Source organism: Capricornis sumatraensis, unplaced genomic scaffold (assembly GCF_032405125.1).
Source record: "Capricornis sumatraensis isolate serow.1 unplaced genomic scaffold, serow.2 scaffold3, whole genome shotgun sequence".
NCBI classification, from domain to species: domain Eukaryota; kingdom Metazoa; phylum Chordata; class Mammalia; order Artiodactyla; family Bovidae; genus Capricornis; species Capricornis sumatraensis.
In genome coordinates, this window is record NW_027184614.1 from 7,155,113 (window position 1) to 7,170,754 (window position 15,642).

A 15,642-nucleotide genomic window follows, 5' to 3' on the forward strand; every position below is an offset into this window, starting at 1 on the left:
GGAACCAGAGATGAAATTGCCAACATTTAGAGGATCACCAAAAAAGCAAGAGAGTTCCAGAAAAACATCTATTTCTGCTTTATTGACTATGCCAAAGCCTTTGACTGTGTGGATCACAATAAACTGTGGAAAATTCTGAAAGAAATGGGAATACCAGACCACCTGACCTGCCTCCTGAGAAATCTGTATGCAGGCCAGGAAGCAACAGTTAGAACTCGACATGGAACAACAGACTTGTTCCAAATTGGGAAAGGAGTACGTCAAAGCTGTATATTGTCACCCTGTTTATTTAACTTATATACAGAGTACATCATGAGAAATGCTGGGCTGGATGAAGCACAAGCTGGAATCAAGATAGCCAGGAGAAATATCAATAACCTCAGATATGCAGATAATACCACCCTTATGGCAGAAAGTGAAGAGAAACTAAAGAGCCTCTTGATGAAAGTGAAAGAGGAGAGTGAAAAAGTTGGCATAAAGCTTAACATTCAGAAAACAAAGATCATGGCATGCAGTCCCATTACTTCATGGGAAATAGATGGGGAAACAGTGGAAACAGTGTCAGACTTTATTTTTTTGGGCTCCAAAATCACTGCAGATGGTGACTGCAGCCATGAAATTAAAAGACATTTACTCCTTGGAAGAAAACCTAGACAGCATGTTAAAAAGCAGAGACATTACTTTGCCAACAAAGGTCTGTCTAGTCAAGGCTATGGTTTTTCTAGGAGTCATGTATGGATGTAAGAGTTGGACTATAAAGAAAGATGAGTGCAGAAGAATTGATACTTTTGAACTGTGGTGTTGGAGAAGACTGTTGAAAGTCCCTTGGACTGCAAGGAGATCCAACCAGTCCATCCTAAAGGAAATCAGTCCTGAATGTTCATTGAAAGGACTGATGTTGAAGCTGAAACTCCAATACTTTGGCCACCTGATGATAAGAGCTGACTCATTGGAAAAGACCCTGATGCTGGGAAAGATTGAAGAAAAGAGGAGAAGGGAATGACAGAGGATGAGATGGTTGGATGGCGTCACCGATTCATGGGACATGAGTTTGAGTAAACTCCAGAAATTGGTGATGAACAGGGAGGCCTGGCATGCTGCAGTCCATGGGGTCGCTAAGAGTTGGACACAACTGAGTGAGTGAACTGAACTGAACTGAAAGAAAACCAGGCATTCCCAATTAAAGAATTTAGCACTTCTCTATATATGGGAAGGTGCAAGAGTCTGGGCTCTGAAATCATTCCTTTCAAATGTACTTCACCTATCTGGGGCCAGTATATTATGTTTTTCACATCCTGAGCTCCCTTGGAGTTCATTGTATGGGGTGGCTGCAGTCTGAGGAGTGGTAGATCACAAGTATTTTTCTTCTTCCTGAGTGCCCTTAGGGCTCACCAGCTGACATTGGAGGGCTGTAACCACTGCTGACTGCGACATCTTTGTTTACCGATATGGTGAAAAATATTTCATTTCTCAAAAAATAGATCTGGCCTTGGGAGGGAAAAGGGCTAGAGAGAGGCCAGAGCGGTGGTGGCATCATTTCATCTTGGGGACTTGAAGCTGGTTGATTATGGATACAACATTTCTTTCCTCTTCATGGTTGCCTCTTCCCTCCTGACTGCTGTCTGCATGTCTGCACCCTCCTCCAGACCCTGCATTCCTTGAGCTTAAGAGTGCTGCTTTACTTGCTTTGGGTGCCCCTTACTGTCTGATACTGGGATTTGCATATTTGCATACATTCAACAAATGCTGTATTTGAACTGCGACTCTTCCTTGTCTCATACGGCAGTAGACTTAAAAGATCATGTGCCGTGCTGTGCTGTGCTTACTCGCTCAGTTGTGTCTGACTCTTTGTGACCACATGGAGTGTAGCCCGGCTCCTCTGTCCATGCGGATTCTCCAGGCAAGAATACTAGAGTGGCTTGCCATGCCCTTCTCCAGGGGATCTTTCCAACCTAGGGATTGAACCCGGGTCTCCCACATCGTGGGCAAATTCTTTACTGTCTGAGCCACAAGAGAAGTGCTAAAAGATCATAGCCCTTCTATATTTTGGTGGTAGCATTATCTAGCAATCAACTTTATTCCTGAAGACCAAAGAAGTATATAAAAATACACTTTATTTTCTTTTGCTAACTCATATATGCCTTGTACTTTATTTCCATATATGAATATCTTCTATAAAATGACCTTTACAATCCTACCTTTATGTCAGCCTAAAGCATTGCTGTTGTCATTACTACCTTCTTAAAAATATAATAAGCATATTGGGAGAGATTTGTTTCTGAGATTTTCTCCATAGTTAAAGAAGCAAAACCACACTGGAAATTTTTTGACTCTGGAAGCAAATAAAGCAGTGATATGGTATGGCACCACCTGTAGCAGACTGGAAACTGCACGCTCCATGCCAGAGCATTCAAATTCAAACACAAGTTTAGGCTCTGGCAGCCAAATTTGGCTAAGTGACTGAGTTTGCTATTTCTCCTTCAAGTCATTAAAGAATTTTTGTTTTTTAATCCAGAAGAGTAATAGAAAATTTCAGTGTGTTCATTATGGGTTGTGGGCCAAGCTCTTTTGAGTGATTGAAGCTTCAATCTGTACTGGGGTAAAGCAACGTGACCAGAAAGCCTCCGACATTGCAATCTCCTCAAATACTCTAGGGAGGCAGGTTTCTAAGACCCCCTGGCATCCTGGTCTCTGTTTTCTCTTGGTCCAGTCTCAGTGGACTGTGGCAGCTTCCCCTGCACCTCAGTCCCACCAACACACACACTGAGAAGGTGAGCTTGACGGAAAGGTACAAGATTATTATGATTTGAATATTATGACTATGAAATATTATGATTTTACTAGTCATAATATTATGACTATGAAATCAGAAGGAAAGAAAACTTGCTTCCCACATACATACCTTCTGGACGAGTCCCTGAGTGTAGTTTTATGGAGACTATAAATATACCTCTGACTGCTCCCTTCTGATCCTTAGGTTAGGATTAGCTTCAGCTCAGGCTGAGAAGTCACAAGGGACAGGGTTTCTAAAGTTAGTGGTCACTCAAATCACACAGAAAATATTTAGATAATGTATTTCTGAGAGAAGAATAATTCCAACTTCTTCTTTTTTTTTTTTAATGGGAAGATCTTTTCCATTGCAGAAATTGGGTCTGTTGGATGGGTGAAGCAGAAAGTATCAGAACAACAGATTAATTCAGATTATTTTGCAGCCATGCTCTGCAGTTTTATTACTCCTTATAAAATGCAAGGGAATGGGCAGCATGATTTATGTTTGAATTCTGGGCCCTTCAACAAAACTTATCTTCTTTTCCCACATTTCTACGATAATGATAATAAGTGTTGTCAGTATTTTATTGAGCTTTTGCAGAGAGAAAACTAGATTATGTGAGGTAAATCTCACAATGAAAAGATAATGTGATATGATAATGATATTTAAAAAATTATAGCAAACACATGGCACTTGTTTGTTTTTTTGTTTTGGCACTCATTATTTCACTTAGTTCTTACAGTAACATTTTGAGGTAGAATCTAGTATATCATGTATAAGTGGAGAAATAGAGCCATAGAGAGCTAAAATAACTACTTGAGGCCAGGCAGTAAGAATTGCTGCCAGGATTTGAACACACACAGTCTGATTCTAGAAGTTAGTGCTTTCAGTCAGGATGGTTTAAAAAAAAAGAAATGTAGATTCTTAACTAAATGAAGAGACCAACATTTTTGAGTCCTGGGTCTATAGGCTTTGCTTACCTTAAAATAGAGGTGGGTAATAATACCTATTTTAAGATGTTTGATAGGGGCTAAGTAAGGAAACATGGAAATTCAGTGTTTAAGGGTAGGAGGCACAGAATGTACTATTATTAGTTACTGGGGGTAGAGTGGTATATGTGTCCACTCTGGCTGCTGTAACAAAATGCCACAATGGACACTTGTTTTCTCACAGCTCTAGAAGGTGGGATTCCAAGGTCAAGGTATATGCAGTGTTGGTTCCTAGTGAGGCCCCTCTTCCTGGCTTTTAGGTAGCTGCCTGTCCACAGTGTCCTCACACTGCCTTTTCTTCATGCATCTGAAGAGAGAGGGTGGGTAGGGAGGATTCTTTGGTGTCTCTTCCTCTTCTTCTTCTTTTTTTTAAGCTTTTAATTTTATATTGGAGTATAGCCAATTAGCAAAGTTGTGGTAGTTTCATGTGGACAGTAAAAGGAACTCAGTCATATATATATGTATATCCAGTCTCCCCAAACTCCCTTCCCATCCAGGCTGCCACACAATTTTGAGTAGAGTTCCCTGTGCCATACTTAGGTCCTTATTTTGTTATCCATGATATATATAGCAGTGTGTACATGTTGATCCCAAACTATCTAACAATCCCTTCCCCATCTTTCCTCCCCAACCACTGTAACCATAATTTTGTTCTCTATGTATGTGAGCCTGTTTCTATTTTGTAGATAAGTTCATTTGTTTCATTTCTTTTTAGATTCTGCATATAAGGGATATCATGATGTTTCTCTTTATCTGTCTGACTTACTTCACTCAGTATGACAATATCTGCGTCCATCATGTTGCTGCAAATAGCATTATTTCATTCTTTTTCTTGGCTATTGTAAATAGTGCTGTGATGATGCCTGGGGAGCTTGTATCCTTTATAACCATGTTTTTCTCTGGATATATTCCAGGAGGAGAGTTGCAGGGTCGTAGTGTAGCTCTATTTTTAGTTTGTTAAGAAACCTCCATACTGTTCTCCATAGTGGCTGTACCAACTTCCATGCCCACCAAGAGTTTAGGAAGGTTCCTTTCTCTCCACACCTCTCCAGCATTTATTGTTTATGGATTTTTTAATGATAGCCATTCTGACTTGTGTGATATTTCATTGTAGTTTTGCATTTCTCTAATAATTAGTGAGGTTGAAACTCTTTTCATGTGGCTATTGGTCATAATATGTCTTTGGAGAAATGTCTATTTAGGTCTTCTGCCCAGTTTTTGATTGGTTGTTTGTTTTGATGATATAAAGCTTTATGAGCTATTTGTAAATTTTGGAGACTAATGCATTGTGGGTCACATCATTTGCCAATATTTTCTCCCAATCCATTGGTGGTCTTTTTATTTTGCTTATTGTTTTCTTGTTGTGCAAAAGCTTTTGAGTTTAAGTAGGTCCCATTTGTTTATTTTTACTTTCATTTTCATTATTCTGGGAGGTAGACTGAAAAAGATATTGCTGTGATTTATGTTAGAGAGTGTTCTGCCTATGTTTTCCTCTAGGAGTTTAATAGTGTCTAGACTCTGATGCTGTGAGGGATTGGGGGCAGGAGGAAAAGGGGACAACAGAGGATGAGATGGCTGCATGGCATCACGGACTCGATGGACATGAGTTTGAGTGAACTCCGGGAGTTGGTGATGGACAAGGAGGCCTGGTGTGCTGCAATTCATGGGGTTTCAAAGAGTCGGACATGACTGAGCGACTTAACTGAACTGAACTGAAGTCTCACATTTAGGTCTTTTATCCATTTTGAACTTATTTTTTGTGTGTGTGGCTTAAAAGAATGATCTAGTTTCATTTTCTTACATGTAGCTGTCCATTTTTCCCAGCACCATTTATTAAAGAGACTGTCTGTCCACTATTCTTTAGTTTTGCCTCCTTTGTCATAGATTTATTGACCACAGGTGCATGGGTTTATCTCTGGGCTTTCTATCCTATTCCATGATACCTTACTGCTTTGATGGCTATAGCTTTTATAGTCTGAAGTCAGGGAGCTTGATTCTTCCAGCTCCATTTTTCTTTCTCAAAATTGCTTTGGCTATTAGAGGTCTTTTATGTCTCCATACAAATTTTAAGATGTTTTAGTTCTGTGAAAAAATGCAATTAGTGATTAAAAGAATTGCATTGAATCTTGTAGATTGCCTTGGGTATGACAGTCATTTTTATGATATTTATTCTTCCAGTCCACAAACATGGTATATCTTTCATTTGCTTGTGTATTCTTCAATTTCTTTCATCAGCATCTTATAGTTTTCAGAGTACAGTCTTTTTCTCATTAGATAGGTGTATTCCTAGGTATCTTATTCTTTTTGGTGCAGTGGTAAATGGGATTGTTTCTTGAATTTTTCTTTCTGAACTTTCATTGTTAGTGTATAGAAATGCAAAAGATTTCTGTGTATGAATTTTGTAATCTGTAATTTTACCAGGTTCCTGGATGAGCTTTAGTAGTTTCCTGGTAGCATTTTTAGGATTTTCTATGTATAGTATTATGTTATCTGCAGACAATGACAGTTTAACTTCTTTTCCAACTTGTATTCCTTTATTTCTTTTTCTTCTCTGATTGTTGTACCCAGGACTTCCAAAACTATGTTGAATAAAGGTTGTGAGAGTGGATATCCTTATCTTGCCCCTGATCTTAGAGGATATGCTTTCATCTTTTCACAATTGAGTATGATGTTAGCTGCAGGTTTATTATATACGAGCTTTATTATGTTGAGGTATGTTCCTTGTATGACAACGTTCTGGAGAGATTTTATAAATAGCTGTTGAATTTTATAAAAAACTTTCCCCACATCTATTGAGATGATCATATGGTTTTTATTCTTCAATTTGTTGATGTGGTATATCATACTGATTGATTTGCTGATATTGAAAAATCCTTGTATCTCGGATAAATTCTACTTAATCATGGTACATGATCCTTTTTAATTGATTGTGGATTCAGAATTCTAATATTTGTTAAGGCTTTTTGCATCTATGTTCACCAGTGATATGCATGTGTGCTTAGATGCTCAGTTGCTCAGTTGTGTCTGACCCTTTGCAACCCCATGGACTCTAGCTTGTCATGCTCCTCTGTCCTTGAGGATTCTCCAGGTGAGAATACTGGAGTGGGTTGCCATGCCCTCCTTCAAGCGATATCCCCAACCAAGGGATCAAACCCAGGTCTCCTACCTTGTAGGCAGATTCTTTACAGTGATATTGGCCTGTAATTTTCTTTTTTGTGATATCTTTATCTGGTTTTGGTGTCAGGGTGATGGTGGCCTCACAGAATGAGTTTGGGAATTGTTCTGCCTTTGCAGTTGTTCTGGAACATTTTTAGAAGTGAAAGGCTCTGGCTGCAAGCTGTGAATGAAACCAGGATTCATGGCCTCTGGAGGAGAGGATTTTGATCCACAGGCAGTGATGAGGCTTGATCACTCAGAACTTTTGTGTAGCAAAATTTTATTAAGGTATAAAAGAGATAGAGAAAGCTTCTGACATAGACATCAGAAGGGGACAGAAAGAGTGCCCCCTTGCGAGCTCTTCAGTTCAGTCGCTCAGTCGCGTCCGACTCTTTGTGACCCCGTGAATTGCAGCACACCAGGCCTCTCTGTCCATCACCAACTCCTGGAGTTCACTGAAACTCACGTACATCGAGTCCGTGATGCCCTCCAGCCATCTCATCCTCTGTCATCCCCTTTTCCTCCTGCCCCCAATCCCTCCCAGCATCAGAGTCTTTTCCAATGAGTCAACTCGTCGGATGAGCTCTTAGCAAAGCGTTATATACCTGTTAGCATTAAGCGTTAGTTGCTCAGTTGTGTCCGACTCTTTGTGACCCCATGGACTGCAGCTCACCAGGTTCCTCTCTCCGTGAGATTTTCCAGGCAAGGATACTGGAGTGGGTTGCCATTTCTTTCTCCAGGGGATCGTCCCAACCCAGGGATCGAACCCAGGTCTCCTACACTGCAGCTGCTAATCAGATAAAAGAAATATCTCAAGACTGAGAGAGTTGCACATGGCCCCCTCACCTACAACATTCATTTTGAGATAGCACTGGCACAAAGGGAGTAGTCCTGGGCCATAAAACAGTTGACACGAATCTTGAAGAAAGGCAGATTTCCAAGCAAATACATAGTTCATTAACATCATTAAAACATTTCCATGAGAAAAACGCATGGGTTAGCTCAAGGTTTGAGAAAAGTTAAGTTCAGGCAGAACCAGATGACATCATGACAGCACAGAATTAGAAGAGAAAAAAATGTCTGCCACTTGCAGTTTATTTCCTCCTGCTTCTTGGGGAACCCTGGCCTTCCTACATGACTGTTAATCCTCTTAGAAGGATACATAGTAAGTCTTCTCTAAATGTTTGATAGAGTTCAACTATGAAGCCAGCTGGTCCTGGACTTTTGTTTATTGGAAAATTTTAAAACACAGTTTCAATTTCAGTATTGTGATTAGTCTGTTTCTTCCTGATTCAGTCTTGGGAGACTTTATCTTTCTAAGAATTTGTCCATTTTTCTTTCAGGTTATCCATTTAATTGGCATACAGTTGCTGGTAGTAGTTTCTTGTGATCCTTAGTATTTCTATGGTGTCAATTGTACCTTCTTTTTCTTGTCTAACTTTATTGATATGAGCCCTCTCCCTTTTTTCTTGAAGAGTCTGGCTAAAGGTTTATCAATCTTTTTTATCTTTTCAAAGAACCAGCTTCAAGTTTCATCGATCTTTGTTGTTTTTTTGGTCTCTGTTTCATCTATTTCTGCTCTGATCTTTATGATTTATTTGGTTCTACTAACTTAAAGTTTTACTTATTCTTCTTTCTCTAGTTGTTTTAGATGTACATTAAGTTGTTTCCTTGAGACTTTTCTTGTTTCCTGAGGTAAGATAGTATTGCAGTAAACTTCCCTCTTATGACTGCTTTTGCTGCATTCCATAGGTTTTGAATCAGTGTGCTTTCATCTTCATTTGTCTTTAGGTATTTTTTGATTTATTCAGTGATCCATTGGTTGTTTAGTAGAATATTGTTGAGCCCCGATTGTTTGTGTTTTTTTTTTTTTTATATTTTTTTTCCTATAGTTTATTTCTAATCTCATAGTGTTGTGATCAGAAAAGATGCTTGATATGATTGCAATTTTCTTAAATTTTAAGGCTTGCTTTGTGGTCTAGTATGTGGTCAATCCTGGAGAATGTTCCATGTGCACTTGAAAATAATGTGTAATCTGCTGGTTTTGGATGGAATGCTCTATAAATATCAATTAGGTCCATCTGGTCTAATTTGTCATTTAAAGCCTGTATTTTCTTATTGATTTTCTGTTTGGATGATCTGTCCATTGTTGAAAATTGGGTGCTGACTTCCCTCACTATTACTGTGTTACTGTTAGTTTCTCCTTTTATGGCTGTTCTTATTTGCCTTATATATCGAGGTGCTCCTATGATGTGTGCATGTATACGTACAATTGTTAAATCTTCTTAGATTGATCCCTTGATCATTATGTAGTGTCCCTTTTTGTCTCTTGTAACAGTTTTGTTTTAAAGTCTATTTTCTCTGCTATGAATATTTATTTTCCAGCTTTCATTTGATATCCATTTACATGGAATACCTTCTTCCATCCCCTCATGTTCAGTCTGTATGTGTCCCTAGGTCTGAGGTAGGTCTTTTTTAGAAAGCATATATAAAGACATTGTTTTTGAAATCCACACAACCAGTCTATGTCTTCTGGTTGGTGCATTTAGTATATTTATATTTAGGGTAATTATTGAGATGTGTATTCTTATTGCCATTTGCTTAATATTTTGGATTTGTTTTTGTTGGTCTTTTTTTTCTTCTCTTCTTTTGTTCTCATCTCTTGTGGTTTGATTACCATCTTTATTTTGTGTTTGCATTGCTTTTTCTTTTGTGTGTGTATATCTTTTGTAGCTTTGGGGTTTCCTATGCCCATGAGGTTTTGATATAATAGTTTGAATGTGTAGAACCTCTGTCCATAGTTCTTCAGGCACTCTGTATATCAAATCTAATCCCTTCAATCTATTTGTTACTTCCACCGTATAATCATAAGGGATTTGATTTAGGTCATACCTGAATGATCTAATGGTTTTCCCCACTTTCTTCAATTTAAGTTTGAATTTTGCAATAAGGAGTTCATGATCTGAGCCACAGTCACCACCCAGTCTTGTTTTTGCTGACTGTATAGAGCTTCTCCATCTTTGGCTCCAAAGAATATAATCAATCTGATTTCAGTATTGACCGTCTGGTGAAGTCCAATGATAAAGTCTTCTCTTGCTATGACCAGTGCTTTCTTTTGGCAAAATTATGTTAGCCTTTTCCCTGCTTCATTTTGTACTCCAAGGCCAAACTTGCCTGTTACTCCAGGTATTTCTTGATTTCTTACTTTTGTATTCTAGTCCCCTATGATGAAAAGGACATCTTTTTTTCTTTGGTGTTAGTTCTAGAAGGTCTTATAGGTAATCATAGAACTGTTCAACATGGAAACAGCCAGATTTCCAAAGAATAGCAAGGAGAGATAAGAAAGCCTTCCTCAGTGGTCCATGCAAAGAAATAGAGGAAAACAATAGAATGGGAAAGACTAGAGATCTCTTCGAGAAAATTAGAGATACCAAGGGAATATTTCATGTACAGATGGGCACAATAAAGGACAGAAACTATATGGACCTAATAGAAGCAGAAGATATTAAGAACAGGTGGCAAGAATACACCGAAGAACTATACAAAAAAGATCTTCATGACCCAGATAACTATGATGGTGTGATTACTCACCTAGAGCCAGACATCCTGGAATGCAAGCAAGTGGGCCTTAGGAAGCATCACTACAAACAAAGCTACTGGAGGTGATGGAATTCCAGTTGAACTATTTAAAACCCTCAAAGATGATGCTGGGAAAGTGCCACACTCAATATGCCAGCAAATTTGGAAAACTCAGCAGTGGTCACAGGACTGGAAAAGGTCAATTTTCCTTCCAATCCCAAAGAAAGGTAATGCCAAAGAATGTTCCAACTACCATACAGATGTACTCTTCTCACACACTAGCAAAGTAATGCTCAAAATTCTCCAAGCTAGGGTTCAACAGTATGTGAGCTGAGAACTTCCAGATGTTGAAGCTGGATTTAGAAAAGACAGAGGAACCAGAGATCAAATTGCCAACATCATTTGGACCATAGACAAAGTAAGAGAGTTCCAGAAAAACATCTACTTCTGCTTTATTGATTATATGAAAGCCTTTGACTGTGTGGATCATGACAAACTGTAGAAAATTCTTCAAGAGGTGGGAATACAGACCATTTTACCTGCCTCCTGAGAAATTTGTACGCCAGTCAAGAAGCAACAGTTAAAATGAGACATGGAACAACAGACTGGTTCCAAATTGAGAAAGGAGTATTTTGAGGCTGTATATTATCATCCTGCTTACTTAACTTGTTTGTAGAGTGTATCCTGCGAAACACTGGGCTGGATGAAGCACACCTTGGAATTAAAATTGCTGGGAGAAATATCAATAACCTCAGATATGCAGATGGCACCAATCTCATGGTAGAAAGCAAGAGGAACTAAAGAGCCTCTTGAAAATGAAAGAGGAGCATGAAAAAAGCTGGCTTAAAACTCAACATTCAAAAACAAACATCATGTCATCTGGTCCTGTCACTTTATGGCAAATAGGGAAACAATGGAAACAGTGAGAGGCTTTATTTTCTTGGGCTCCAAAATCACTGCAGATGGTGACTGCAGCGATGAAATTGAAAGATGCTTGCTCCTTTGAAGAAAAGCTATGACAAACATAGACAGCATATTAAAAAGCAAACACATTACTTCCAACAAAGGTCCATCTAGTCAAAGCTATGGTTTTTCCATTAGTCATATATGGATGTGAGAGTTGGACCATAAAGAAAGCATGAGTGCCAAAAAATTGATGCTTTTGAACTGTGGCACTGTAGAAGACTCTTGAGAGTCCCTTGGACTACAAGAAGATCAAACCAGTCATATGTAAAGGGAATCAGCCCCGAATATTCATCAGAAAGACTGATGCTGAAGCTGAAGCTCCAATACTTTGACCACTTGATAAGAAGAGCCGACTCAATGGAAAAGACCTTGATCCTGGAAAAGATTGAAGACAGGAAGAGGAGGGGACAACAGAGGATGAGATGGTTGGATGGCATCATCAACTCGATGGACATGAGTTTGAGCATGTTCTGGGAGGTGCTGAAGGACAAGGAAGCCTGGTGTGCTGCAGTCTGTGGAGTCACAAAGAATTGGACATGACAGAGTGAACTGTGCTGAACTGAATGTGTAGAATTGTTTTTCCTTAGAATTGCTATTCTCTTTTCTGCCTAGAGGAGTCCTTTAGCATTTGTTGTAAAATTGGTCTGGTGATGCTGAGTTCTCTTAGCTTTTAGTTATGTGTAAAGCTTTTTATGTCTCCGTCAAATCTGAATGAGATTCTCACTGGGTCGAGTTTTCTTGGTTATATATTCTTCCCTTTCACACCTTTACATGTATCACGACACTCCTTTCAGCTTGCATTGTTTCTGCTGAGAAATTATCTGATGGCCTTCTGGGAGTTTTCTTGTGAGTTATTTTTCATTTTCCCTTGTTACTTTTAATATTTTTTTTTGGTCTTAGTTTCTGTCAATTTGATTGGTATGTGTCAATATGTTTCTCCTTTTGTTTATCCTGTGTGGGATTCTCTGTGCTTGCTGGACTTGGTTGACTGCTTCCTTTTCCATATTAGGGAAGTTTTCAGCTATCATGACTTCAAATATTTTCTCATGTCCTCTCTCTTTCTCCTTCTGGGACCCCTATAATGTGAATGTTGGTGCATTTAATGTTGTCCCAGAGGTCTCTTAAGCTATCTTCATTTCTTTTCATTCTTTTTTCTTTATTCTGGTCTTCAGTGTGATTTCCACCATTCTTTCTTCCAGGTCACTTATCTGCTCATTTGTCTCAGTTATTCTGCTATTGATTCCTTCTAGTATATGTTTCATTTCAGTTATTGTATTGTTCATCTCTGTTTGTTCTTTAGTTCTTCTAGGTCTCTGTTACCCTTTTCTTGCATCTTCTCAGTCTTTGCCTCCATTCTTTTTCTGAGATCCTGGATCATGTTCACTATAATTCTGAAAAAAAAAAAAAATTTTTTTTTTTTTACAAGTTTGCCTATCTCCACTTCATTTAGTTGTTTTTTTTCTGGGGATTTTATCTTGTTCCTTCATCTAGGACATAATCCTCTGCATTTGCATTTTCTCTAACTTTCTGTGATTGTTGCTTTAATTTTGCAGGCTCTAGGATTGTAGCTCTTTTTGCTTCTGCTATCTCTCTCTTCATTTTCTTATAAGGGCAGTAGTCCTTCTGGGTTATGACCTCATTTAACCTTAATTACCTCATTAAGGGTCATATCTCCAGATACAATTACATTCAAACTTAGGATTTAGGCTTATGATTTTGGGGGTCAAAATACAGGGTACAATAAGTGGGAGACTTGGAAGACAGAACTCAAAAGATGGAAGGGAAATGTTAAGTATTTTATGCTTACATTAGATTTCTTAGACATCAACTGTGGAGGGCAAAGAAGTTATAATCTTTGTGTAATAAGTTAGTAACTGTACAACTTTTTTTTACACTGTGTGTTATTTGCCTTCTCTTTGGTATGATAGAAAAAGTCTCTATACTATTTATTTTTGGGCTTTTAGGTGAGCCTGAATTTAAATACATTGGGAATATGCATGGCAATGAAGCTGTCGGACGGGAGCTGCTCATTTTTCTGGCCCAGTACCTGTGCAATGAGTACCAAAAAGGGAATGAGACAATTGTCCAGCTGATCCATAACACCAGAATCCACATCATGCCTTCCCTGAACCCTGATGGCTTTGAAAAGGCAGCATCTCAGGTGGGTGTGGGTCAGATCACAGCAGAGCATGAATTTTTTTTTTAAGGTTTGTACATATATACTCATAGACAAGGAATATATGCTCACATGAAGCTTACAGAGAGTGCAGGGCTGAGTATAAGTGAAATGGTATTCAGTTTCTGGGTAATAAAAAAGTTCAGAAGGTTAGGAATGATGGGTGAGGGTTTTGTCCACAGAAATTCCAAATGAGAAAATTTATAAGTCAATATTTAATTGTTTGGTTATTGTTGTTAAATGAATCATATTTATTCATCCATGTTTGTCACTAGGTTACTTTCTTTCTAAAAATCCAGAAGACTGACAGCTATCTACTCCCATGTATTGAAGAGTGAGGACATTGATGTTTCTAAATGAGATGATATCATATTGCCATCTACTGAAATCAAGAAATAAGGATATTTGGCTAGATAATATTTTATGGATGCTTAATCCTATTCTTATCTATTGATATACATGATCCATAAAGTAAAAAAGAAACAAATAAACAGAACAAAGCCTTCCTAACATAAATAAAAAACTAATTTAGTAAATTTTAACTGTTAGGGAAAATGAGTAGTAATTACATTTTCATAATTAAGTGTTTGGACAGGGATGCAGGACATTTTATTTGTTGTTTCCTATAGTTTGAAATAATTTTTGTGTTTAATGGGAACGTATTGAAGCATATATTTAGTATGTTGATCTATAGCTAAGAATTTGTTTTGTACATTAAAAATAAAAGATCCAATTACCGTTTGACCTTGTAAAAAACCCAAACAGTAAATTTCTGTAAGTACAATGTTGATATAATTTCTAAAGTTATGAAGATAAAAATTCTAGTATATTCTAGTACATAGAGAATTAAATTATTGACTGTTTTAAAGTGATAGTCAGGAATATCAGGATGGACAAAAAACTGTCATTGCTATTTTTTGTCTCTTAGATTTCAATTCCTCACAGTCTAAGCTATCTGAACTTACAAGACTTTAAGAATATGGACATTATCTCTGTATTAGAGATTTAGTATTAACAGTAAAACAAAAAATGGAATATAAATAAATATTCTAGAAATTTATTAAGTTTCTGGATTATATCATTAGCGAAATGAAGTGTTTAGAATTAAGCAGAAAATTTTCAATTTACAAAGTTGTAACAGAAGTTACAGAGCTCACACTTTTTCATTAAGACTATAAGAGAGAGGTAATATGTAAATAATTCACATTAAACTCATTTTAAGTGCCCAACCTTCTTTAGTAATTTATTCTTTCAAATATTTGTAAGTAGATTGCTGTGTTTTTCCGAGACAGTGAGTATTTTACTTAAACCAAGTAAAGAGTAGTATGCTGTGAGACATGCCATCTACATTAATAGCTAACATATGTGCAGTTTGTGAGATGTGCCATCTACATTAGTAGCTAACATATATGCAGTTTGATGTTGAATATCTTGTATATATAATTAACATTTAAAATATTGTTCATTGAGAATGTTTTGAAAATATCCATAAAAAATGCTTTAAACCTGATACTTTCATGTGTGTATCAGTTAGATAATGAAGTACCACTGTAGGAGGATACTGTTGAAATGAATAGTCTTAAAAATTATTTTAAAAGCCATTAATGAAGACTTTAAATAAATAACTGATGATTTTCCTCTGATTTTTTTTCCAGCTTGGTGAGCTGAAGGACTGGTTCGTGGGTCGAAGCAATGCCCAGGGAATAGATCTGAACCGGAACTTTCCAGACCTGGACAGAATAGTTTATGTTAATGAGAAAGAAGGTGGTCCAAATAATCATCTATTGAAAAATCTGAAGAAAATTGTGGATCAAAACACAAAGGTAGAGAACATGTATGATTTTCTTGGGTTCTGTTCCTCCAGTCTGAGGAAATACATCTACTATCTTCATAACAATGAAGGATGCAGAAGTGTCATGAATGCTTCTATGGGATACTTCCCTGTGGCTGTGAAAGTCAAGGCTGGGAGCCTGGGGCCTGGAAACTAGTCCTGTGACTAGAATTGG

The 15,642-nt window shown here is 37.7% G+C and overlaps 1 protein-coding gene across 1 annotated transcript in view; it reads left to right on the forward strand.

Annotated features, from left to right (window-relative positions):
* LOC138072337 (carboxypeptidase E) overlaps positions 1 to 15,642 on the forward strand; it is a 149,080-nt gene that overhangs the window by 90,482 nt on the left and 42,956 nt on the right. The window contains exons 2-3 of the mRNA XM_068963445.1: positions 13,425 to 13,621; positions 15,292 to 15,459. Coding sequence (XP_068819546.1) covers positions 13,425 to 13,621; positions 15,292 to 15,459 — 365 coding nt within the window. The remainder of the gene's footprint in view (positions 1 to 13,424; positions 13,622 to 15,291; positions 15,460 to 15,642) is intronic.